We start from the raw sequence: 25,823 nt of genomic DNA on the forward strand, positions 1-25,823 counted from the left end.
AAAACATTCAAGTTCCAAACGTTTAACGATGAAGATCACTCAAGTTTTTATTATCTGTTTCGCTTTGCTAGACGCAGTATCAACAACACAACAACTGTACAAAGCATCAGACGGCAGAGACTACCTAATCGAAACAGAACTTAAGGTAATTTACCCAATAAAATTCTAAGAAAAAATCATTTGCAATATATGAAATCATTAAATTTTCCAGTACAACTGGTATCAGGCCTGGCATGAATGTGCCCGCAGAAATTATCAACTTGTTGAAATTGTTTCTTCAGCAAAAAATAGTGCCATTATTGATCTATTGAAAAAAGTCATAGGGAAATCACATAATTTATGGCTGGGCGGTAATGATGAATACAATACTAGCCGAGACTACGCTCGACCATTCTTCTGGTCTGCTACGGGTCAACAGTTCACATTTACATTTTGGTCCAACGATAATCCCGATAATTACAGAAATCAAGAACATTGTGTTCACATTTGGCAGGAAAAGTCCTTGTTTGAATGGAATGATAATGACTGCACTGTTAAAATGGGTTTCATATGTGAGCCTAATCATTTAGTACAGAAATATAGAAAAGATCTTCAGGATAATTGTGATGCTGTCAAACAATCGCATTCGTTAATTTCGATGCAATTCGACGAGGTCCAAAAGCAACAACTTTCGTTAATGAATAACAAACAACAGAATATCGATCGTGTGGGCAATGATTGGAAATTAGAAATGCAACAATTGCAAAATACTACACAAGCTGCAGTACAAAAACTTCTCGATGATCAGCAAGTGATGCTGAAACAATTGACGGAGAAAATGCTGAAACAAGTGAATGATTTGAATATTGAACTGAAAAACTCTAACGCACAGATAAATACGGAGTTTAGCAAAAAGTTGAATGAGAAACAAAATGAAATTAATAAATTCTGCTAATTTAAAAGTGATCAAGATCTCAGTTTTTTTTTTTTCATGAAAAATTAAAGTATGTACTCTACGCCGATTTTATTTTTTAATCATTATTTTATACTCAACGAAATAACTTAACAGTTTAGTTCTAGCTCTGTTCTTATTCCGTTCTAGTTCAGTTGTAGTTTAGCTGTAGTTCAGTTCTAGTTTAGTTCTAGTTCAGTTCTAGTTCAATTCCAGTTCAGTTCTACATCAGTTTTTGTTCAGTTCTAGTTCAATTCGGTTCCAGTTCTAGTTCAGTTCTAGTTCATTTCTAGTTCAGTTCTAGTTCAGTTCTAGTTCAGTTCTAGTTCCAGTTCAGTTCTAGTTCACTTCTAGTTCAGTTGTGCTTCAGTTCTAGTTCTGTTGTAGTTCAGCTCTAGTTCAAATCTAGTTGTGTTCTAGTTCAGTTCTAGTTCATTTGTACTTCAGTTCTAGTTCATTTCCAGTTCAGTTCTAGTTCAGTTCCAGTTCAGTTCCAGTTCAGTTCCAGTTCAGTTCTAGTTCACTTCTAGTTCAGTTGTACTTCAGTTCTAATTTAGTTGTAGTTCAGTTCTATTTCAGTTCTAGCTCAGTTTTACTTCAGTTCTAGTTCAGTTGTAGTTCAGTTCTACTTCAGTTCTAGTTCAGTTCCAGTTCAGTTCCAGTTCAGTTCCAGTTCAGTTCAGTTCTAGTTCAGTTCTAGTTCAGTTGTACTTCAGTTCTAATTTAGTTGTAGTTCAGTTCTAGTTCATTTCCAGTTCAGTTCTAGTTCAGTTCCAGTTCAGTTCTAGTTCACTTCTAGTTCAGTTGTACTTCAGTTCTAATTTAGTTGTAGTTCAGTTCTAGTTCTGTTGTATTTCAGTTCTAGCTCAGTTGTACTTCAGTTCTAGTTCAGTTGTAGTTCAGTTCTAGTTCTAGTTCAGTTCTAGTTCAATTCTAGCTCAGTTCCAGTTCAGTTCTACTTCAGTTCTAGTTCAGTTCTAGTTCAGTTGTAATTCAGTTCTAGTTCAGTTGTAGTTTAGTTCTAGTTCAGTTGTAGTTCAGTTGTAGTTTAGTTCTAGTTCAGTTCTAATTCAGTTCTAGTTCAGTTCTAGTTCAGTTCCAGTTCAGTTCTAGTTCAGTTCTAGTTCAGTTCTAGTTCAGTTCTAGTTCACTTCTAGTTCAGTTCTAGTTCAGTTCCAGTTCAGTTCTAGTTCAGTTTTAGTTCAGTTCTAGTTCAGTTTTAGTTCAGTTCTAGTTCAGTTTTAGTTCAGTTCTAGTTCAGTTCAGTTCTAGTTCAGTTTTAGTTCAGTTCTAGTTCAGTTTTAGTTCAGTTCTAGTTCAGTTTTAGTTCAGTTCTAGTTCAGTTCTAGTTCAGTTCTAGTTCAGTTCTAGTTCAGTTCTAGTTCAGTTCTAGTTCAGTTCTAGTTCAGTTCTAGTTCAGTTTTAGTTCAGTTCTAGTCCAGTTCTAGTTCAGTTTTAGTTCAGTTTTAATTCAGTTTAGTTCTATTTTGAATCCAGTTCAGTTCTATTTCAAATCTAGTTCAGTTCCAGCTCAGTTCTAGTTCAGTTTTAGTTCAGTTTTAGTTCAGTTCTAGTTTAGTTCCAGTTCAGTTCTAGATCAGTTTTAGTTCAGTTCTCGTTCAGTTGTAGTTCAGTTCTAGTTCAGTTATAGTTTAGTTCTAGTTTAGTTGTAGTTCTCTTTCAAATCGAGTTCAGTTCTAATTCAGAAAAAAAATTTCCTAAAAACTATTTTTAATAAAAAATCCTTAAAATTAATATTTTCATATAAAAATTTCTTAAAATTTATATATTTTGTCCTAAAAAGAAAATTGTTTACAATACACTTTATTTATAATTTTCTATTTAAATTTACCTTTTTGCAAGAGTAACTGGTTTCTTCGCTTTTCTGTGATCATTTCCTTTTAATATCAATAATTTTCACTTAATAACTTTGACTTCAAACACTTTTTATTTAAAAACAGGCCATGGAACGAGTTTTCTAAAACTTACTTTTTTATTAATCTAATTTTATTTATTATTAACTCTTTCATTTAGATTTTTTATTTTTAATAACCTAAATTTGCTTTATTTTTACCTTTAGCAACAACTTTTTTTATTTCCTTTAAAACTAAAGCTAACAACAACAACAAAAACACTTTCACACACACATTTAAACTCGTTAGCTTTATTTTAATAAAAAACAGGCCATAGTTGGAGCTTTTACTTTATATCAAATTAATTTTCATTCATGCTCTCTTTTAATAACTTTACGCATTCATTAAGAATTCGCGAAACGTCTTCGACGATGGATACACATTTTTTCCTTCACGACTGCGCTGCCGGCAGCACATTTTTTCTTTGCAAATTTTCTATCTATTAACGCGATTTATTAAAAAAATTTTAATATATTTTTAAAAAGCATTTTAAGCTCTACATTTCCGCACTTTTTATAACAATTTGAAATAGTTTTTTATATTTTAATAATTTTTTTATTACGACACTACCGGAAGACGAATGTATTGTTAAGAAATCACACTAAGAACTGATTAACAAAACGTGAAACGGAAAGAAAGAGTTTAGTGGAGCAATGCAACAAAAACAGAAAGACACAGATTATATGTGCAAATAGTTAATTTTCATATAAGCTTATAATGAGAGTAAGCAGTTGGATAAAGAGGAAATGTCATTAAGTCGAGAAGTTAAAATTTGCAAACATTCGTGGGAGTGAGATAAATAACGAAAGCAACAGGTTTAAATGCATTTAGTATTAACTAACAAGAAAGAGTAAACGTAGTTATTTGCAGATTTGCCATAAATAGTGCAGTGCGCATGCCCAAAATTATGATGTGATTATTTGAGAGAGTGAAAAAAGTAGGAAATGCAATAGTTTTAGTGCAAAGAGACCAGTTTGTATTAGTTAAGTATGATGATACAAGAACAACAATAAGGAATACTAGGAGCGCATTCATACAAGTATGTGGGAGCTGCCAGCTTTTAATTTTTTATACATAGACTTGTATTGAAGTTTGTGACATAAGAATGTCAAATCTCATATAAGGAAATTTGACAGCAATAAGACTTTTGTGGGATGCTTGTATTTTCATAAATATGCATACCTTAATAAAGACTTCTTTATACATATGTATATGTATGTATGCATGTAAGTATATTGTTGCTTTAAAGTAGATGAAGTTTTTTGAATTGTGCTTTTTTTAGAATATAGCACGGATGGGTAATTATGAATACTTGAGTTCGCCCAGCGCATTATAAGGCATTTATCCTGAAAACCTGGCAAAAAAGGCAAAAATGAATTTAAAGAAATTTAAAAAACTGAGTATACAGTTCGATAGACAACAAAATTCTACATAATATAGTGAATTTTTAAGTTGAGATTTGTAGTTTTGAGACGAAGTCAAAGTCAGGAAAGTGAAGAAAATTAAATGCCTTTTTAAATTTTTATCATTATAACAGGTTTTTGTGTTATTTTTTGGGGCTAAACGAATAGAGGTTTGTTTTTATTTGAAAGGTGGACCACCTTTTAATTTCGATTTTTTGTTTTAATATATATTTATCTTATATAGTAGCGTCAGAATAATTTGTTCAAAATTTAAAAATAATAAATATTTTATACTTTTTTTACACTTCCAAAAAAAGAGATACGAATTTTAAAGGTGAAAGTAGTTTTTAGTAAGTTTAATGTATATACTAGGGTTCTATAGTTGAAACGAAAAGTCGACTTTTCGACTATGTATTTGCATTTAGTTAAAAGTCGACTTTTTGCATTTTATGAAATGTCGATTTTTCGACTTTTAGTATTTTATAAATAGTAGACTTTTCGACTTTTTCCGACTTTGTCCAACTTTTTACGACTTTTCGACTTTTTTCGATGTTTTCCGACTTTTCGACATTTTGACTATTTTCGCATTCTTTCGACTATTTTTGAGTTTTTCCGACTATTTTAGGGTTTTTGACTTTTTTCCACTTTTTTCAAAATTTCCTACTATTTTTTACTTTTTTCTACTATATTCGACTTTTCGACTTTTTCCGACTTATATCGACTTTTTTAGACTTTTCGATTTTTTGACTTTTATTTACAAAGACGACTTTTCGACTATTTAATAGACGATAGTCGAGTTATCGACCTTTTTGGAACAAAATAGTCGACTTCGACTTTTCGACAAAAAGTCAATTGTTCGATTATTCGAAAGTCGATTTATAGAACCCTAGTATATACCACAGCAAAATATGCACTCTCTATATTCAGAAACAAGAAAGCAAGTTTGGGTAAATTTGCGCAAATTTTTTTGAAGATTTTTTTAAAATTTCACTTTTTTGAAAAATTAATAAAAAAAATTCGCCATTTTTCTATCAAAAAAATAAGATTATTGCAATGAAAAGTAGCAAGAATTCAAAAATTGTTATACACCGTAATAAAATATAGAACCTATATTTTCAGAAACAAGAAAAAAAGTTTTCTTACCAAAAAAAAAGAAATAAGCTTATTGCAACGAAAAGTAGCAAGAATTCAAAAATTGTTATACACCGCAATAAAATATAGAATCTCTGTTTTCAGAATCAAAAAAACAAGTTTGTGTATATTTGCGCAATTATTTTTGAAGATTTTTTGAAAATTTCGCTTTTTTTAAAAATTAAAAAATTTTCCACTTTCTTTCAAAAAAAAATAAATAAGATTATTTCAACGAAACGTATCAAGAATTCAAAAATATAGAATCTCTATTTTCAGAAACAATAAAAAAAGTTTGCTCAAATTTTCGCAATTATTTTTGGGGATTTTATAAAAAGTTTCGCTTTTTTGAAAAATTAAAAAAATACCAAAAAATAATAAATACTGAAAGTAGAAATTGTTCTATACCGCAATAAAATATGAAATCTATCTTTATGTGCGATCTAGGGATAGTTATGGACCTACCATAATAAAACTTGGTTAAATGATTTACATTCATATAAAAACCTTTCAAGATAAATTTGATTGCGATACTAATATTTTTAAGTCAATTATGAATGTTTAACCGATTTTCATAAGGGACCTTATGCGGCACCTAGGGTCGGGCAATTATGAACCGATAATAATAAAATTTACTAAAATGATTAATTTTCATATAAAACTCGTTCATGTTAAATTTCATCGCGGTATTTTATTATACACAGAAAAAATTAATTTTAAAAAATTTTCAATTAAACGATTAATCAATAATTTTAAAAGGGTTCAATTCATTTTGTATTTGATTCATAAAAATGTATAATCAAATACGTATTTAACAACAACAAAAATAGAAAAAAATAAAAATTTTGTGTACGAAATCAATTATAAGTAGTAATTGAATATACAATTTTTGTTATAGGTTGAACTTCAAAAAATAAAATAATTGAAAACAAGGTTTTGGTAATTGAAATCGTTTTTCAGTTTTTTCTGTGTAATTTTTAAATTGATTTTCTTAAAAGGCCTTAGTTGAGACCGACCATAACAAAATTTGGAAATATGATTTAGAAATACATATGTAAGCCACCTTCAAGTGGTAGGTACTTTTTGGATTCTCTATAATGGGGAACTGGAACACATGACATACGGTCCTTATTAAATGAGAATTTTTTGTACTTTTTAATTTTTCAGATGGTACTTTTTCAATTTTTTACGATATTGAACATAGAAATATAAAATTTAATATGTAGAGACCTGAGTGAATGAGAATCTAATGATAGGGAATTTTGGTACTTTTTCGTTCATCAAATTATATACATATTTTTTTAATTTTCTATAATATTGAATACATAAACATTTGAAATGTTTTATAACATGGAAGCTAAACGAATGGAATTAAGAATAGACGCTCCTTACTGAATGCGAATTTATTCACGTTATAAATTTCAATAAAATTGAAAATTGAAAAAAGAAACATTAAAAAAACTTTTAATCAATACAAATTTTCTATAAAAATAATCAAAATTTTGTATGTATGTTCAGGTCTGTGTAGCGAACCACCTAGGCTATTCTAGTTTTTTATAAAACGACCTTAAATAAATAAACTTTTCTATAGAAAAATTCTTAAAAAGATATTTATATGAAAGATAGTTCACAGTTATAAAACTGAATTAATATGTGAAATTAATCATTTTAAATTTACCTTTTTAAACAACAACTGTTTTTTTTTGCATTTCGGTGATCATTTCCATTTTTCATATCAATAATTTGCACTTAATAACTTTGACTTCAAACACTTTTTATTTAAAAACAGGCCATGGAAAGAGCTTTCTAAAACTTACATATTTTATTAATTTCTTTTTATTTATTATTAACTCTTTCATTTTTTTTTTTAATTTTTAACAACTTAAATTTGCTTTTTTTAAAACTTTAGCAACAACTTTTTTATTTCCTTTAAAAGCTAATAACCAACATAACACTTTCACACTCTCACACTTTTAAACACTTTTGCTTTAATAAAAAAACAGGCCATAGTTGGAGCTTTTACTTTATATTTCATATATTTACTCTTTATTTTCTTGCATGCTCTCTTTTTATTTACTTTTATATCTTCACTCACTCACACCTCCCACTGCGTAACAAAACACTCTTTAATAGAAAACCCGAACAAGACAGAATTTGCAAAACTTCACAAACATTGAATACACATTTTTTCCGTCACGACTGCGCTGCCGGCAGCACATTTTTTCTAACAATTTAACTATTTTCTTAACAAATTTTCTACTATTTAACGCCATGTATTAATAAAATTAAGATTTTCTCAAAAAACTTTTTATGTTCTATTCACTTTTTTCAATATGAAAATTTAATAACTTTTCTATTTCGAAATAATTTTTTTTATTACGAAACTACCGGAAGACGAACGTCTTATTAAGAAGACATCACACGAAGAACTAATTAACAAGACGAGAAGGAAGAATTTAGTCGAGTAATCCGAAAAAATAGAAAGAGACAGATGGTATGCGCAAAAAGCTTAGCAACAGCTTTAAATGCATTTAGTATTAACTGTCGAGAAAGAGTAAACGTAGTTATTTGCAGAAATGCCATAAATAGTGCAGTGCGCATGTCCAAAATTATGATGTGATTATTTCAGAGAGAGGAAGAAGTAGGAAATGCAATAGTTTTAGTGCAAAGATACCAGTTTGTATTAGTTAAGTATGATGATACAAGAGCAACAATAAGGAAGGCTAGGAGCGCATTCATACAAGTGTGTGGGAGCTGCCAGCTCATAATTTTTTATACATATACTTGTATTGAAGTTTGTGACATAATAATGTCAAACCTTATCTAAAGAAATTTGACAGTAATAAGACTTTTGTGAAATACATGTATCTTCATAAATATACATACCCTAATAAAGGCTTGTTTATATGTGTGTATATGATTGCTCTGAAATATACATACAGTGTCTCTCATAAGTATTCGAATTTAGGTAAACTATGAAAAAAAAACAAATTTAATAATATATTTTGTGTGGAAAATAAATAAATTAATTTGTTATATTGTCTACATAGTCCTTAGTTTTGATATCACGCCCCTTAAAACTTGAAAACTTTACATTTACTTAAATTAGTTGTGCTTTTTTTAAAAAAAGTCCATGAAACTACTTCACAAAAGTATGCGAATTTTTCCTGTATTTCATATTTGATCAAATTATACGATACACAAATTCTAGAATCGCATGGTTTTATGCTTAATATTTTTTTAAGGGGTAACTATCCACCGCATGGATATATTTTTGACCCATTTGGTCCACAATTTTGGGGGATTTCTTGTAACAAAAAATATTATTTTTAGATACCCCAAGGGGTCTTATCAAATTTTTGTTTTATCTCTGGAAATAAGGAGAAAAATTTACAATTATGGCCAAAAATATCCATTTTAATGATACTACTTGAAAAAAGGTACCAATTCCCCAAATTTGTGGACCAAATGGGCCAAAAATATATCCTTTCCGTGGATAGTAACCCCTTAAAACAATATTACGCATAAAAACCATTCGATTCCAAAATTTGTGTTGCGTATAATATGATCAAATATGAAATACAGGAAAAATTCGTATACACATTTAATTTAAGTCAATGCAAATTTTTCAAGTTTTAAAAAGCGTGATATCAAACAACGACTATCTAGACAATATAACAAATTAATTTATTTGTTTTGCACACAAAATATATTATTAAATTTGGTTTCTTTTTATAGTTTACCCAAATTCGAATAATTATGAGAGACACTGTATGTATGTATGAAGTTTATAGTATTGCGATTTTTTGTATAGTAGGGATGGGTAACCATTAAGATATATGGTATGCTAAGAACTTAAAGGTAGCTGAGAAAAGTAACTAACTAACTAACTAACTAACTAACTAACTAACTAACTAACTAACTAACTAACTAACTAACTAACTAACTAACTAACTAACTAACTAACTAACTAACTAACTAACTAACTAACTAACTAACTAACTAACTAACTAACTAACTAACTAACTAACTAACTAACTAACTAACTAACTAACTAACTACTAACTAACTAACTAACTAACTAACTAACTAACTAACTAACTAACTAACTAACTAACTAACTAACTAACTAACTAACTAACTAACTAACTAACTAACTAACTAACTAACTAACTAACTAACTAACTAACTAACTAACTAACTAACTAACTAACTAACTAACTAACTAACTAACTAACTAACTAACTAACTAACTAACTAACTAACTAACTAACTAACTAACTAACTAACTAACTAACTAACTAACTAACTAACTAACTAACTAACTAACTAACTAACTAACTAACTAACTAACTAACTAACTAACTAACTAACTAACTAACTAACTAACTAACTAACTAACTAACTAACTAACTAACTAACTAACTAACTAACTAACTAACTAACTAACTAACTAACTAACTAACTAACTAACTAACTAACTAACTAACTAACTAACTAACTAACTAACTAACTAACTAACTACTAACTAACTAACTAACTAACTAACTAACTAACTAACTAACTAACTAACTACTAACTAACTAACTAACTAACTAACTAACTAACTAACTAACTAACTAACTAACTAACTAACTAACTAACTAACTAACTAACTAACTAACTAACTAACTAACTAACTAACTAACTAACTAACTAACTAACTATCTAACTAACTAACTAACTAACTAACTACTAACTAACTAACTAACTAACTAACTAACGAACTAACTAACTAACTAACTACTAACTAACTAACTAACTAACTAACTAACTAACTAACTAACTAACTAACTAACTAACTAACTAACTAACTAACTAACTAACTAACTAACTATCTAACTAACTAAGGAACTAACTAACTAACTAACTGACTGACTAACTAACTAACTAACTAGTTAGTTACTTTTTTTCAGCTACCTTAATGTTCTTAGCATACCATATATTTTAATGGTTAACCATCCCTGCTATACAAAAAAAGCGCAATACTAGAAACTTCATACATATGTATGTATATTTTAAAGCAATCACATACACTCGTACATATACACAAGCCTTTATTAATGTATATATATTTATGAAGATACATGTATATCACAAAAGTCTTATTACTGTCAAATTTCTTTACATAAGGTTTGACATTATTATGTCACAAACATAAATTTAAGTCTATGTATAAAAAATGTTGAGCTGGCAGCTCCCACACACTTGTATGAATGCGATCCTAGCCTTCCTTATTGTTGTTCTTGTATCATCATACTTAACTAATACAAACTGGTCTTTTTGCACTAAACTATTGCATTTCCTACTTTTTCCTCTCTCTCAAATAATCACATCATAATTTTGGACATGCGCAGTGCACTATTTATGGCAATTCTACAAATAACTACGTTTACTCTTTCTCGACAGTTAATACTAAATGCATTTAAACCTGTTGCTAAGCTTTTTGCGCATACCATCTGTCTCTTTCTATTTTTGTTTGGGTTACTCGACTAAATTCTTCCTTCTCGTCTTGTTAATTAGTTCTTCGTGTGATGTCTTCTTAATAATACGTTCGTCTTCCGGTAGTTTCGTAATAAAAAAATTGTTTAGAAATAGAAAAGTTATTAAATTTTCATATTGAAAAAGTGAATAGAACATAAAAAGTTTTTTGAGAAAATCTTAAATTTTATTAATACATGGCGTTAAATAGTAGAAAATTTGTTAAGAAAATAGATAAATTGTTAGGAAAAAATGTGCTGCCGGCAGCGCAGTCGTGACGGAAAAAATGTGTATTCAATGTTTGTGAAGTTTTGCAAATTCTGTCTTGTTCGGGTTTTCTATTAAAGAGTGTTTTGTTACGCAGTGGCACACCTCCCACAGTAAGTGAAGAAATAAAAGTAAATAAAAAGAGAGCATGCAAGAAAATAAAGAGTAAATATATGAAATATAAAGTAAAAGCTCCAACTATGGCCTGTTTTTTATTAAAGCAAAAGTGTTTAAAAGTGTGAGAGTGTTTTGTAGGATATTAGCTTTTAAAGGAAATAAAAAAGTTGTTGCTAAAGTTTTAAAAAAAGCAATTTTAAGTTGTTAAAAATTAAAAAAAAGAAATGAAAGAGTTAATAATAAATAAAAAGAAATTAATAAAATATGTAAGTTTTAGAAAGCTCTTTCCATGGCCTGTTTTTAAATAAAAAAGTGTTTGAAGTCAAAGGTTATTAAGTGCAAATTATTGATATGAAAAAAGGAAATGATCACCGCAATGCCAAAAAACAGTTGTTGTTTTAAAAAGGTAAATTTAAAATTATTAATTTCACTTATTAATTCAACAGTAGTATTTTATAAAAAAAACATCCTTAAAAAAGTTTTATAACTGTGAACTATATTCATATATTTTTTAAAAGAATTTTTCTATAGAAAAGTTTATAAAAAACTTGAATACCCTAGGTCCTTCGCTACCCAGACATACATAAAAAATTTTGATTACTTTTATAGAAAATTTGTATTGATTAAAAGTTTTTTTAATGTTTCTTTTTTTACGTTCAATTTTATTGAAATTTATAACGTGAATAAATTCGCATTCAGTAAGGAACGTATATTCTTAATTCCATTCATTTAGAAAATTTCAAATGTACCATCTGAAAAATTAAAAAGTACAAAAAATTATCATTTAATAAGGACCGTATGTCATCTGTTCCGGTTCTCCATTATAGAGAATTCAAAAGGTACCACTTGAAGGTGTCTTATGTACATATTTCTAAATTATATTTACAAATTTTGTTATGATCGGTCCATAATTGCCTCTAGGTCTCAAATAAGGCCCTTTAAGAAAATCAGTTTAAAAATTATAATTAATAAAATAATTAAACATATAATTAATGAAATTTAACATGGACAAGTTTTATATGAAAATTAATCATTTTACTAAATTTTATTATTATCGGTTAATAATTGCCTTTAGGTGCCGCATGAGATCCCTTATGAAAATCTGTTAAACATTGATAATTGACATAAAAATATTAGTATCGCAAATCAAATTTATCTTGAAAGGGTTTTATATGAATGTAAATCATTTAACCAAGTTTTGTTATGGTGTATAAAAACACTTTTTAATTTGTGAATAATTTCTAGGTACGATATTATTTTTGTACATTTTTAATTAAAAAGGGTAGATTTTAAAAAAATAACAGCAAATATAATTGCGCAAACTTTTTTTCATGTTCCTGAAAATATAGATTTCATATTTTACTGCGGTATAGAACAATTTCTGATTTTTCTTTCTACTTTCAGTTGCAAACATTTTATATATTTTTTGGTATTTTTTCAATAAAGCGAAACTTTTTATAAAATCTTTAAAAATAATTGCGCAAATTTACGCAAACTTTTTTTTATTGTTTGTGAAAATAGAGATTCTATGTTTTATTGCAATGTATAACAATTTTTGAATTCTTGCTACTCTTCGTTGCAATAATCTTATTTTATTCCAAGAAAGGGATTTTTTTTAATTTTTCAAAAAAGTGGAACTTTTTATAAAACCCCCAAAATAATTGCTCAAATTTACGCAAACTTTTTTTATTGTTTCCCAAAATAGATATTCTATATTTTATTGCGGTGTATAACAATTTTTGAATTCTTGCTACTTTTCGTTGCAATAATCTTATTTATTTTATTCCAAGGAAGGGAATTTTTTTTTAATTTTTCAAAAAAGCAAAACTTTTTATAAAATCCCCAAAAATAATTGCTCAAATTTACGCAAACTTTTTTTATTATTTCTGAAAATAGAGATTCTATATTTTTTTGCGGTGTATAACAATTTTTGAATACTTGCTACTTTTCATTGCGATAATCTTATTTTTTGATAGAAAAGTGGTAAATTTTTTTAATTTTTCAAACAAGTGAAATTTTCAAAAAATCTTCAAATAAAAAAAAAATTGCGTAAATTTACCCAAACTTGCTTTCTTGTTTCTGAATATAGAGAGTGCATATGTTGCTGTGGTATATACTAGGGTTCTATAAATCGACTTTCGAATAATCGAACAATCGACTTTTTGTCGAAAAGTCGAAGTCGACTATTTTGTTCCAAAAAGGTCGATAACTCGACTATCGTCTATTAAAAAAGTCGTCTTTGTAAATAAAAGTCGAAAAAAGTCGAAAAGAATAAAAAAGTCGAACAGTCTAAAAAGTCGATAAAAGTCGGAAAAAGTCGAAAACTCGAAAATAGTGGAAAAAAGTAAAAAATAGTAGGAAATTTTAAAAAAGTGGAAAAAAGTCAAAAACTTTAAAATAGTCGGAAACACTCAAAAAAAGTCAACAAATAGTCGAAAAAAGTCGAGAGAATGCAAAAATAGTCAAAAAGTCGAAAAATCGGAAAAAGTCGTAAAGTCTACTATTTATAAAATACTAAAAGTAGAAAAATCGACTTTTCATAAAATACAAAAAGTCGACTTTTAACTAAATGCAAAAAGTCGACTTTTCGTTTCAACTATAGAACCCTAGTATATATGTACATTAAACTAACTAAAAACTACTTTCACCTTTAAAATCCTTATCTCTTTTTTTTGGAAGTGTAAAAAAGTATAAAATATTTATTATTTTTAAATTTTGAACAAATTATTCTGACACTACTATATAAGATAAATACATATTAAAACAAAAAATCTAAATTAAAAGGTGGTCCACCTTTCAAATAAAAACAAACCTCTATTAGTTTAGCCCCAAAAAATAACACAAAAACCTGTTATAATGATAAAAATTTAAAAAGGCATTTAATTTTCTTCACTTTCCTGTCTTTGACTTCGTCTCAAAACTACAAATCTCAACTTAAAAATTCACTATATTATGTAGAATTTTGTTTTCTATCGAACTGTATACTCAGTTTTTTAAATTTCTTTAAATTCATTTTTGCCTTTTTTGCCAGGTTTTCAGGTTAAATGCCTTATAATGCGCTGGGCGAACTCAAGTATTCATAATTACCCATCCCTGCTATATTCTAAAAAGAGCACAATCAAAAACCTTCATCTACTTTAAAGCAACCATATACTTACATGCATTCATACATATGTATAAACAACTCTTTTTTAAGGTATGTATATTTATGATGTATCTTCATAAAAGTCTTATTACTGTCAAATTTCTTTATATGACATTTGACATTATTATGTCACTAATTTAAATACAAGTCTATGTATAAAAAATTATGAGCTGACAGCTCCCACACACTTGTATGAATGCGCTCCTAGCCTTCCTTATTGTTGTTCTTGTATCATCATACTTAACTAATACAAACTGGTACCTTTGCACTAAAACTATTGCATTTCCTACTTTTTCCTCTCTCTCAAATAATCACATCATAATTTTGGTCTGCGCACTGCACTATTTATGGCAATTCTGCAAATAACTACGTTTACTCTTTCTAGACAGTTAATACTAAATACATTTAAACCTGTTGCTAAGCTTTTTGCGCATACAATCTGTCTCTTTCTATTTTTTTTTCGGATTACTCGACTAAATTCTTCCTTCTCGTCTTGTTAATTAGTTCTTCGTGTGATGTCTTCTTAATAAAACGTTCGTCTTCCGGTAGTTTCGTAATAAAAAAATTATTTAGAAATAGAATAGTTATTAAATTTTCATATTGAAAATAGTGAATAGAACATAACAAGTTTTTTAAGAAAATCTTAAATTTTATTAATACATGGCGTTAAATAGTAGTAAATTTGTTAAGAAAATAGTTAAATTGTTAGGAAAAAATGTGCTGCCGGCAGCGCAGTCGTGACGGAAAAAATTTGTATTCAATGTTTGTGAAGTTTTGCAAATTCTCTCATGTTCGATTTTCTTTGAAAGAGTGTTTTGTTACGCAGTGGGAGGTTTGAGTGAGTGAACAAATACAAGTAAATAAAAAGAGAGCATGCAAGAAAATAAAGAGTAAATATATGAAATATAAAGTAAAAGCTCCAACTATGGCCTGTTTTTTATTAAAGCAAAAGTTTTTAAAAGTGTGAGAGTGTGAAAGCGTTTTGTTGGTTATTAGCTTTTAAAGGAAATAAAAAAGTTGTTGCTAAAGTTTTAAAAAAAGCAAATTTAAGTTGTTCAAAATTAAAAAAAAAGAAATGAAAGAGTTAATAATAAATAAAAAGAAATTAATAAAATATGTAAGTTTTAGAAAGCTCTTTCCATGGCCTGTTTTTAAATAAAAAAGTGTTTGAAGTCAAAGGTTATTAAGTGCAAGTTATTGATATTAAAAATGATCACCAAAAAGCGAAGAAACTAGTTACTGTTGCAAAAAGGTAAATTTAAAATTATTAATTTCACATAAGAATTCAATAACATCTATATGTATATATAAAAGAGTAGCGTTACTGACTGACTGATTCATCATCGCACAGCCCAAACGGCTGAACCTAAATAGAATCATTATTGGTTATGCAGATCCAATAAGAGGGCTTTTTTGGAAATTTGTACATTTAGGGGGAAAACGGTTAAAACAGGTTTTCTTAATTATCTTACCCAATATAAGTGATACAGGAATAATTTTAAATGCATCTGTATCTTCTCTTAATATAAGCAGATGGGTGTCTGGTACTTTTTTGAAATGCGTACTTTTAAAGGGTGAAAATGTGTAAAAATTGTGATTTTCGTACCTTTTTTGGCACTTTATAACGTTTTAACTAATAAACCTAATACATTTTTTGTAAATATTTTGGATAAATCTTTTAAAGTTATGAGACACCTGTTTCGTACTTTTTTTTTAAAATTCAGTTCTTTTTGGGTGTTAAAGGGAGAAAACTGTAATTTGGGTACTTTTTTTTTAACACATTAAGAAAACTTTTTTGATTTATTGAAGTATTCCTATTAAAGTACGGACTAACTCTGCAATATTTATTGAAACAAAATTTTTGCTATCTCACTGGGGAAAAAAGTACCATAAAGGGGAAAAACGGGAAATTGAATTTTATTTAAACTCATTGAGCCAATTTTTATAAAATCGTTAATAGTTAAGTTACTCACACAAAATAAGCTATTGGTATATTATTTTGGAATTCGGCTACTAAGCCCTATATAGGACTTGGAATTCGCGTAAATTGTTTGGTACATACATACATATGTATTTATAGAAAATGAATTTGAATCAATTTACAAAAATCAACAGATTTTATTTATTTCATTTTGTTTTTCATTCAATTTTTCGCCAAACTGTGAATTTGTCTCAATGGTTGAATTCCTCAATTGCTCATCCAAATCCTTTAATTGATTTAGCATTTTCTCTGTCGACTGCTGCACTGAAACCAAATGATTATTGAGTAGTTTTTGTACAGCTGCTTGTGTAGAATTTTGCAATTGTTGAATTTCTATCTTCCAATCATCTAACACACTTTTAGTACTTTGTATTTTATTATCAATTTCGGTTTGCTGTTGTTTTTGTTTCTGTACGAAATCCTCTGAAATTGATGAACTTGATTGTATGACACCATCACATTTATTCTTAAGATTTTTATTACAGGTTTCGACATAATGATTGATTTCACATATGAAGCCCATTTTTTCAGTACAGTCAATATCATTCCATTTATAGGCAGACTTATGGTCCCAGATGTGAGCACAGTGTTCATTTTTTCGATTATTGTCGGGTTGATTGTCCGACCAATAGCTAAATACGATTCGTTTTCCTGTGGCCGCCCAGTAAAAAGGTCGTGTGACAGATTTTTTAGAACTAAACTCATCATTACCGCCCAACCATAAATTACTAGATTTTCCTATGACTTTTTTCAATAGATCGATAATGTTTAAATTTTTAGCTTGCGAATCAATTACAGTTAGTTGAAGATTCCTTCGCGCACATTCATGCCAAGCTTGATACCAGTTGTACTAGAAATTAAAGACTTTCTGTGTTAATTTTTTAGTTATTTCTTCTATGAGCGAAATAAAGTACCTTTTTATCTGTTTCTATTAGATATTCTCTGCCATCTAATGCTTTATAATAATATGGTGTACTGGATATTGCCTTTAGCAATGCAAGGCAAATAAAGAGAACTTGTATAATCGCTTTAAATAAATGCATTGCTTAACCTGCCGAACTTAAATGTTTAATTGTTTTTAAATATGAAAACTATATATACTTACTAGGAAAGTAATTACAGCTGTTATTAAGTAATTTAATCAAAATTGATAAGTTTTATAAAATTTGATTAAACACTTGTAAATTTTGTATATTTAATAATTTTTATTGTTTTTTCAATTTTGTTTCTATTTCAATATATGTATTATTATTGTATTATAGTTGATTATTAAAATTTAAACAATGTTACTACAGTATACACGGACAAAATATTATTGATTTATATATTTAAAATATTCTCATAAATCTATTTAATTAAAATGGAAGACATTTTATGTGTTGGATAAACATCTTATACGATTCAAACCCATTTTGTAAAAGAAAGATCTAATTGCATTTTATTGCTTTCTTCTTGAAACAATCTCTGTAGGTTCCGAGAAACAGATTTTTAAGGATCTCATATAGGATTCGTATTAATGTACTGACGACGAGCAAAATAGAAAATGTATATTGTGGGAAACATAAAAAAAGATTTTTCGCTTACAAATAACTACTTCAATAAGTACTTACAAATACGTATTAAAAAAGTTGTTTTGTTTACGTACAAAAATAAATACTCACAAAGAATACGAACCTGAGGCCCATATATGGGCTTTTTGTTCGTTAGTTCGCTGTCTCACTGTAATACTGAAATAACTAACTAACTAACTAACTAACTAACTAACTAACTAACTAACTAACTAACTAACTAACTAACTAACTAACTAACTAACTAACTAACTAACTAACTAACTAACTAACTAACTAACTAACTAACTAACTAACTAACTACTACTAACTAACTAACTAACTAACTAACTAACTAACTAACTAACTAACTAACTAACTAACTAACTAACTAACTAACTACTAAATAACTAACTAACTAACTAACTAACTAACTAACTAACTAACTAACTAACTAACTAACTAACTAACTAACTAACTAACTAACTAACTAACTAACTAACTAACTAACTAACTAACTAACTAACTAACTAACTAACTAACTAACTACTAACAACTAACTAACTAACTAACTAACTACTAACTAACTAACTAACTAACTAACTAACTAACTAACTAACTAACTAACTAACTAACTACTAACTAACTAACTAACTAACTAACTACTACTAACTAACTAACTAACTAACTAACTAACTAACTACTAACTAACTAACTAACTAACTAACTAACTAACTAACTAACTAACTAACTAACTACTAACTAACTAACTAACTAACTAACTACTAACTAACTAACTAACTACTAACTAACTAACTAACTAACTAACTAACTAACTAACACGAACTAACTAACTACTAACAACTAACTAACTAACTACTACTAACTACTACTAACTAACTAACTACCACTAACTAACTAACTACTAACTAACTAACTACTAACGTAAACTACTAACTAACTAACGAACTAACTAACTAACTAAAACTTAACTACAACTAACTAACTAACTAACTAACTAACTAACTAACTAACTAACTAACTACTAACTAACTACTACTAACTAAACTAACTAACTAACTAACCTAACTAACTAACTAACTAACTAACTAACTAACTAACTAACTAACTAACTAACTAACTAACTAACTAACTAACTAACTAACTACCTAACTAACTAACTAACTACCTACCAACCTAACTAACTAACTAACTATAGAAACATAAGTGGTTATGTGAATGCGAGTTTTTGCTTGGTAGTTGTTGTCAATTGGTTCTTATATCGGTAATTCACATGTGCAATGTTTGTATATCATTTGTAAAATGATTACATTAATAGATAAGAAGTTAATCCTTATATGTATGTAAATATGTATTTGCTAATATATACACTGAAATAATCTACTTCAGTCTTAAGTTCATTACAGTCTAGAAGAGTTGATCGAATCACATTTGACAGTCTATTAAATGAAAGCATTTAATAGTTTCATTTAATATTCTGTACATATAAATATAAATCTTAGTAGTAGAAGATTATTAAATAGGTACCTTGTAGAATCTATAGTATTTACAACAGACAGACAGGCAATCAGATTGGAGTGGCTAGACCGTTTTCCAACTAATAATCACAAATTAAGCTTTAAAATTGTACAAAATAAAATTATCTATGTTTTTGCTTAATTTATATCAGTGTGGAAGTTGAATAAGCAAAAACATTTCTCTGAAAATCCCAACATTAAGATTGCACGTAACGCTAATTTTAGAGAGATGTACCTTGTTTATAGTTCATAAAACACATTGAGATTTTATGAAGATTTTTAAATAATCAATTTATTTACAACTGTATTTTGGAGGATATTTTGTGAAATTCTGAATCGATATTGTTCGTTTTCAATAACAAGCATTACGCATCAATGGAGAATTTAAGCTCTTTAGCTCTTTTCCTTTTCTTTTTAGATCCGCCATAGATAGACGGACGGGCATAACGAAATCGGCTTAGAGTCGAAAAAGTACCCAGAATATATACAAATACTCTTGTGGGTGTAAGACCAATATATCAATTTGTTACAAACACAACAATACAGTTACTACTAGTTGATGGTGGGTAGCATGGTAGAATTCATCCTGGTGGTTCTAGTCTTTGCTATTTTTATAATTATATTAGCAAAGACAACAACAGATCAGGGTTGAATTTATTTCTCTTTGTATTTAACTTTTGTAATAGTAACTATAGAATATTTTTCTGCGTTTTTTTATTTTAAAAGAAAAATATGTCAGATAGGAGAAATTTGATTGAAGGAGAAATTTGTTATGCAGTCTATATACATATAGACTAGACTATAGACTAGACTATAGCCTAGACTATAGACTAGACTATAGCCTAGACTATAGACTAGACTATAGACTAGACTATAGACTAGACTATAGACTAGACTATAGACTAAACTATAGTCTAGACTATAGACTAAACTATAGGCTAGACTATAGACTAGACTATAGACTAGACTATAGACTAGACTATAGACTAGACTATAGACTAGACTATAGACTAGACTATAGACTAGACTATAGACTAGACTATAGACTAGACTATAGACTAGACTATAGATTAGACTATAGACTAGACTATAGACTAGACTATAGACTATAGACTAGACTATAGACTAGACTATAGACTAGACTATAGACTAGGCTATAGACTAGACTATAGACTAGACTATATACTAGACTACAGACTAGACTATAGACTAGACTATAGACTAGACTATAGACTAGACTATAGACTAGACTATAGACTAGACTATAGACTAGACTATAGACTAGACTATAGACTAGACTATAGACTAGACTATAGACTAGACTATAGACTAGACTATAGACTAGACTATAGACTAGACTATAGACTAGACTATAGACTAGACTATAGACTAGACTATAGACTAGACTATAGACTAGACCTATAGACTAGACTATAGACTAGACTATAGACTAGACTATAGACTAGACTATAGACTAGACTATAGACTAGACTATAGACTAGACTATAGACTAGACTATAGACTAGACTATAGACTAGACTATAGACTAGACTATAGACTAGACTATAGACTAGACTATAGACTAGACTATAGACTAGACTATAGACTAGGACTATAGACTAGACTATAGACTAGACTATAGACTAGACTATAGACTAGACTATAGACTAGACTATAGACTAGACTATAGACTAGACTATAGACTAGACTATAGACTAGACTATAGACTAGACTATAGACTAGACTATAGACTAGACTATAGACTAGACTATAGACTAGACTATAGACTAGACTATAGACTAGACTATAGACTAGACTATAGACTAGACTATAGACTAGACTATAGACTAGACTATAGACTAGACTATAGACTAGACTATAGACTAGACTATAGACTAGACTATAGACTAGACTATAGACTAGACTATAGACTAGACTATAGACTAGACTATAGACTAGACTATAGACTAGACTAGACTAGACTAGACTAGACTATAGACTAGACTATAGACTAGACTATAGACTAGACTATAGACTAGACTATAGACTAGACTATAGACTAGACTATAGACTAGACTATAGACTAGACTATAGACTAGACTATAGACTAGACTATAGACTAGACTATAGACTAGACTATAGACTAGACTATAGACTAGACTATAGACTAGACTATAGACTAGACTATAGACTAGACTATAGACTAGACTATAGACTAGACTATAGACTAGACTATAGACTAGACTATAGACTAGACTATAGACTAGACTATAGACTAGACTATAGACTAGACTATAGACTAGACTATAGACTAGACTATAGACTAGACTATAGACTAGACTATAGACTAGACTATAGACTAGACTATAGACTAGACTATAGACTAGACTATAGACTAGACTATAGACTAGACTATAGACTAGACTATAGACTAGACTATAGACTAGACTATAGACTAGACTATAGACTAGACTATAGACTAGACTATAGACTAGACTATAGACTAGACTATAGACTAGACTATAGACTAGACTATAGACTAGACTATAGACTAGACTATAGACTAGACTATAGACTAGACTATAGACTAGACTATAGACTAGACTATAGACTAGACTATAGACTAGACTATAGACTAACTAGACTACTAGACTAGACTATAGACTAGACTATAGACTAGACTATAGACTAGACTATAGACTAGACTATAGACTAGACTATAGACTAGACTATAGACTAGACTATAGACTAGACTATAGACTAGACTATAGACTAGACTAGACTAGACTAGACTAGACTATAGACTAGACTATAGACTAGACTATAGACTAGACTAGACTATAGACTAGACTAGACTATAGACTCCAAAAGTTATGGAATTAACAAAAAATTCACGTAAATTTACTTCTTATTACAAATTAATCAATCCCCATTAAAGGGTATTTCCTAAAATCATTCGGAGTATCATATTAATAACGATGTTTGACAAGCTTTTAATGGTGACTATATAAGATTAAGTTGTACGATAATGTTCTTAATTGTTTTAGAATAAATTCTCTTTTACGTGTGTTTGCTTTTTACAAAATTCTTTATTTGCTTTAGATTAATATTAAAATTCAAGCGTAAGATTTTAATTAAGCATTCATATATACGATCAGTGGCATATATACATTTATTAGGGAGTTTTATTTTTTCTATTAATAATTTAAACATAAAATATTCTCAGCTTTAAAGTTGATAACTAGAATTTTATTTAGTTTTTTAAACATTTCTATGGTTTAGCGGTTAAATAGAAATGTAAATATTGTTAATGTTTGTTTTGTTAATTATTTATTATAAACAATTAATAGTTGGACAATGACGACTATTGAAATCACTTTAGATCGAAGAGAATAATTAGAGACGAAGTCAAATTAAAAAAAAAAAGTTAAAACCCAGTCTAGTAAGTCTAGTACACAGAGGGAAAAGGAATATACACGCCTGGTACCAAATTGACACCAAAGAGTTTATAATTCTTCAATAACATCCGTTGTCAAAGTATATACATACGTTTTGTTTGTCAATAGTGAGCTTATCACGTTTGTTAACATTTAGACAACGGATGTGTATAAAATTTAGATTTCAACAACAAATTGTTGAAATGTTGTCAACATTACATAGTGCTGTTGTACGTATGTATGTATATACTTTGACAACGGATGGTATTGAAAAATTATAAACAGTTTGGTGTCAATTTGTTACCAGGCGTGTATATTTCCTTTTCCTTCTGTATAGAAATGGTATTTCACCAAATTATACATTCTGTGATATGTTTTTGAACTGAAACTAAAATCAGCTTAAATGTACTTTTTGTGATTCATAATTTTTCTTTTTCTCACAAATCAGGAGGTTTTGTAGGAATTGTACAATTTACACATGTTTTTTTTTCTAAGTGGTTAAACGAAAATGATGATAAGAAGACCACAATATGTTTGTGATAAAAGTTTTTATAAAATTTAGTGCAAATATAAATGTGTTAATTTTGTAAATAATTAAACATTAAAGTTTTAAACTTGAAACAATGAAGATCACACAAGTCTTCGTTATTTGCTGCTTATTACTGGGAACAGTATCAGGCTCACCCCAACTACACAAAGCCTCGGATGGCAGAGAATATCTCATCGAAACAGAACTTAAGGTAAGAAATACAGAAAATTTTTCTGAAATTTGTTTTATTAATGTTAGATATAAAACAATTTTCTAGTATAACTGGTATCAGGCTTGGCATGAATGTGCACGCAGAGATTTCCAACTTGTTATTATAGATAATGCAGCCAAAAATACTGCCATTATAAATCTGTTGAAAAGAGTCATAGGAAAATCCCATAATTTGTGGCTGGGTGGTAATGATGAATTTAGCTCTAGTCGAGACTATAAAAGACCCTTTTTCTGGTCCGCCACGGGCAAACAATTTACGTTTAGCTTTTGGTCCGACAACAATCCAGATAATTATCAAAATCAAGAACATTGTGTACACATCTGGGCCTCTAAACCCCTATATCAATGGAATGATGTGGGTTGCACTAATAAAATGGGTTTTATATGTGAAGTTAACCACTATAAAGAAACCTATAATAAGGATCTTAAGAATAAATGTGATGTGATTAAGAAAACCAGTTCTGGAATTGCCATTGAATTTGATCAAACGAAAAAGCAACAGTTATCGGAAATTGATAGTAAATTACAAAATATAGATCGTATGGGTGACGATTGGAAGATAAAGATGCAACAATTGCAAAATACTACACAAGCAGCAGTACAAAAACTGCTCGATGAACAACAGGTGAGCGTTAAGCAATTGACCGAGAAAATGCTGAAAGAAGTAAGCGATTTGAATGTGGAACTGAAGAAATCAGCTACGCAGCTAAGTTCACAATTTGGCGAAAAGTTAAATGTAAAACTTGATGAAATCAATAAAATCTGCTGATGTTATTAAAGATTTTCTATTATTTTCTTATAGGGTTCTTTCTCATTCCCTTGGAGTATAAACAATTTAATTGTTATTAAGCAGGGAGGCTAAAAGAACTGGTTTTAACGCTAGTTTTACAAAGAAACTTTGACTCATAATTAAGTTTTTTTTTTAAGAAAACAAATAAATAAATGATCACTAAATATTTAAGAAATTTTATTTAAGATCAGCATATAACCCCACAATAACATTTTCATGACTTGAAACCACCTTACCCTATGATCGTTGTAGCGTGCTAACTACTTAATTATTTGCTACTAGAGAAAACTGATCGCAAATCTATTCAACAGAAATTTCATTTATTATTTTGTTTTTTTTTGCAAAAGTATAAATACATATTCATATCTCAAGCCACTAAACATTTAAGTTCTAGACCTTTAAACATAAAGATGCTTAAAACGATCGCAGTGATCTTTATCATAAGCTTTGCTTTGCTACAGGCTGTGAGCGGTGATTCAAAGCTGTACAAAGCAAATGATGGTAAAGAGTATCTTATCGAAACAGAAGCAAAGGTAATTTAACCTTAAAAATTCCAAGAAAAGTAAAATAATTTAAAATAAATTTTACATAATATTCTAGTACAACTGGTATCAGGCCTGGCATGAATGTGCACGTAAAAATTTACAACTGGTTGCCATAGAAACGGAAGAAAAAAATAACGCCATTATCGATGTCTTAAAGAAAGTCGTGGGAAAACCACTTAACTTATGGCTGGGTGGTAATGATGAATTTAGTTCGAGTAGAGACTACAACCGTCCCTTCTATTGGTTCGCCACGGGTAAACAATTCTCGTTTACCTCTTGGTCACCCAATAATCCCGATAATGATCGCAAACGTGAACATTGTGTTCATTTCTGGGAAAAAAAACCTTATCAATGGAATGATATTGATTGTACTACACAAATGGGTTTTATATGTGAAGAGAATCATTATGCAGAAACCTATAACAAAGAAGTCACCCAAAAATGTGATGCCTTCAAACATTCAAGTTTATCAATCGCGCATGAATACGATCAGGTGTTTAAGCAACAAATAATGGAAATTAATCATAAAATCCAGAGTAGCAATCATGTGGCAGATGATTGGAAAGTAGAAATGCAACAATTGCAAAATACTACATTAGTTGCGGTGCAAAAAGTGCTCGATGATCAACATTTTATGGTGAAACAATTGACCGAGAAAATGCTTCATCAAGTCCATAGTATGAATGTTGAATTGGAAAAGTCTTCGTCTGCTATCAGTGCTATGTTTAGTGAAAAGTTGAGTGTGAAAGAGAATGAAATTAATAAAATATGTTAGATTTTTTTCGAAAGTTTTACGTGAGT

At 28.8% G+C, this 25,823-nt stretch overlaps 4 protein-coding genes across 5 annotated transcripts; 3 read left to right on the plus strand and 1 right to left on the minus strand.

Annotated features, from left to right (window-relative positions):
• On the plus strand, window positions 1–949 carry LOC119608926 (lectin subunit alpha-like). The gene is made up of 2 exons (XM_037963518.1): window positions 1–145; window positions 212–949. The coding sequence occupies exons 1-2, from the start codon at window positions 29–31 to the stop codon at window positions 932–934; spliced, it is 840 nt and encodes a 279-aa protein (XP_037819446.1). The 5' UTR covers window positions 1–28; the 3' UTR covers window positions 935–949.
• A 15,467-nt stretch (window positions 950–16,416) lies between these two features.
• On the minus strand, window positions 16,417–17,461 carry LOC119608924 (lectin subunit alpha-like). Its single transcript, XM_037963511.1, has 2 exons — window positions 17,320–17,461; window positions 16,417–17,255 (listed from the first exon to the last, which is right to left on the minus strand). Exons 1-2 carry the CDS (start codon window positions 17,446–17,448, stop codon window positions 16,533–16,535), a joined length of 852 nt encoding a protein of 283 aa, XP_037819439.1. The 5' UTR covers window positions 17,449–17,461; the 3' UTR covers window positions 16,417–16,532.
• Window positions 17,462–23,526: 6,065 nt separating this feature from the next.
• LOC119608927 (lectin subunit alpha-like) lies at window positions 23,527–24,652 on the plus strand. Of its 2 annotated transcripts, XM_037963519.1 has the most exons (3): window positions 23,527–23,667; window positions 23,734–24,423; window positions 24,490–24,652. In XM_037963519.1, the coding sequence occupies exons 1-3, from the start codon at window positions 23,551–23,553 to the stop codon at window positions 24,547–24,549; spliced, it is 867 nt and encodes a 288-aa protein (XP_037819447.1). In that variant the 5' UTR covers window positions 23,527–23,550; the 3' UTR covers window positions 24,550–24,652. The 2 variants fall into 2 exon arrangements, with proteins under 2 accessions (XP_037819447.1, XP_037819448.1); XM_037963520.1 differs by lacking the exon at window positions 24,490–24,652 and having other exon boundaries at window positions 23,734–24,482.
• Window positions 24,653–24,810: 158 nt separating this feature from the next.
• LOC119608928 (lectin subunit alpha-like) lies at window positions 24,811–25,805 on the plus strand. The gene is made up of 2 exons (XM_037963521.1): window positions 24,811–25,010; window positions 25,078–25,805. Exons 1-2 carry the CDS (start codon window positions 24,888–24,890, stop codon window positions 25,795–25,797), a joined length of 843 nt encoding a protein of 280 aa, XP_037819449.1. The 5' UTR covers window positions 24,811–24,887; the 3' UTR covers window positions 25,798–25,805.
• Window positions 25,806–25,823: the final 18 nt, after the last annotated feature.

This window comes from Lucilia sericata, unplaced genomic scaffold, assembly GCF_015586225.1.
Source record: "Lucilia sericata isolate MDLA Ls3-8-SP2 unplaced genomic scaffold, ASM1558622v1 Contig000900F_arrow, whole genome shotgun sequence".
Classification (NCBI taxonomy): domain Eukaryota; kingdom Metazoa; phylum Arthropoda; class Insecta; order Diptera; family Calliphoridae; genus Lucilia; species Lucilia sericata.

What these genes read in the sequence shown, in the direction of transcription:
- LOC119608926 (XM_037963518.1), top strand. Translation starts at nt 29, where the DNA reads ATGAAGATCACTCAAGTTTTTATTATCTGTTTCGCTTTGCTAGACGCA. An exon ending in TAATCGAAACAGAACTTAAG is followed by an intron (nt 146 to 211) that starts GTAATTTACCCA and finishes TAAATTTTCCAG; the next exon opens with TACAACTGGTATCAGGCCTG.
- LOC119608924 (XM_037963511.1), bottom strand. Translation starts at nt 17,448, where the DNA reads ATGCATTTATTTAAAGCGATTATACAAGTTCTCTTTATTTGCCTTGCA. An exon ending in TAATAGAAACAGATAAAAAG is followed by an intron (nt 17,256 to 17,319) that starts GTACTTTATTTC and finishes TTTAATTTCTAG; the next exon opens with TACAACTGGTATCAAGCTTG.
- LOC119608927 (XM_037963519.1), top strand. Translation starts at nt 23,551, where the DNA reads ATGAAGATCACACAAGTCTTCGTTATTTGCTGCTTATTACTGGGAACA. An exon ending in TCATCGAAACAGAACTTAAG is followed by an intron (nt 23,668 to 23,733) that starts GTAAGAAATACA and finishes ACAATTTTCTAG; the next exon opens with TATAACTGGTATCAGGCTTG. An exon ending in AATTTGGCGAAAAGTTAAAT is followed by an intron (nt 24,424 to 24,489) that starts GTAAAACTTGAT and finishes ATTTTCTTATAG; the next exon opens with GGTTCTTTCTCATTCCCTTG.
- LOC119608928 (XM_037963521.1), top strand. Translation starts at nt 24,888, where the DNA reads ATGCTTAAAACGATCGCAGTGATCTTTATCATAAGCTTTGCTTTGCTA. An exon ending in TTATCGAAACAGAAGCAAAG is followed by an intron (nt 25,011 to 25,077) that starts GTAATTTAACCT and finishes ATAATATTCTAG; the next exon opens with TACAACTGGTATCAGGCCTG.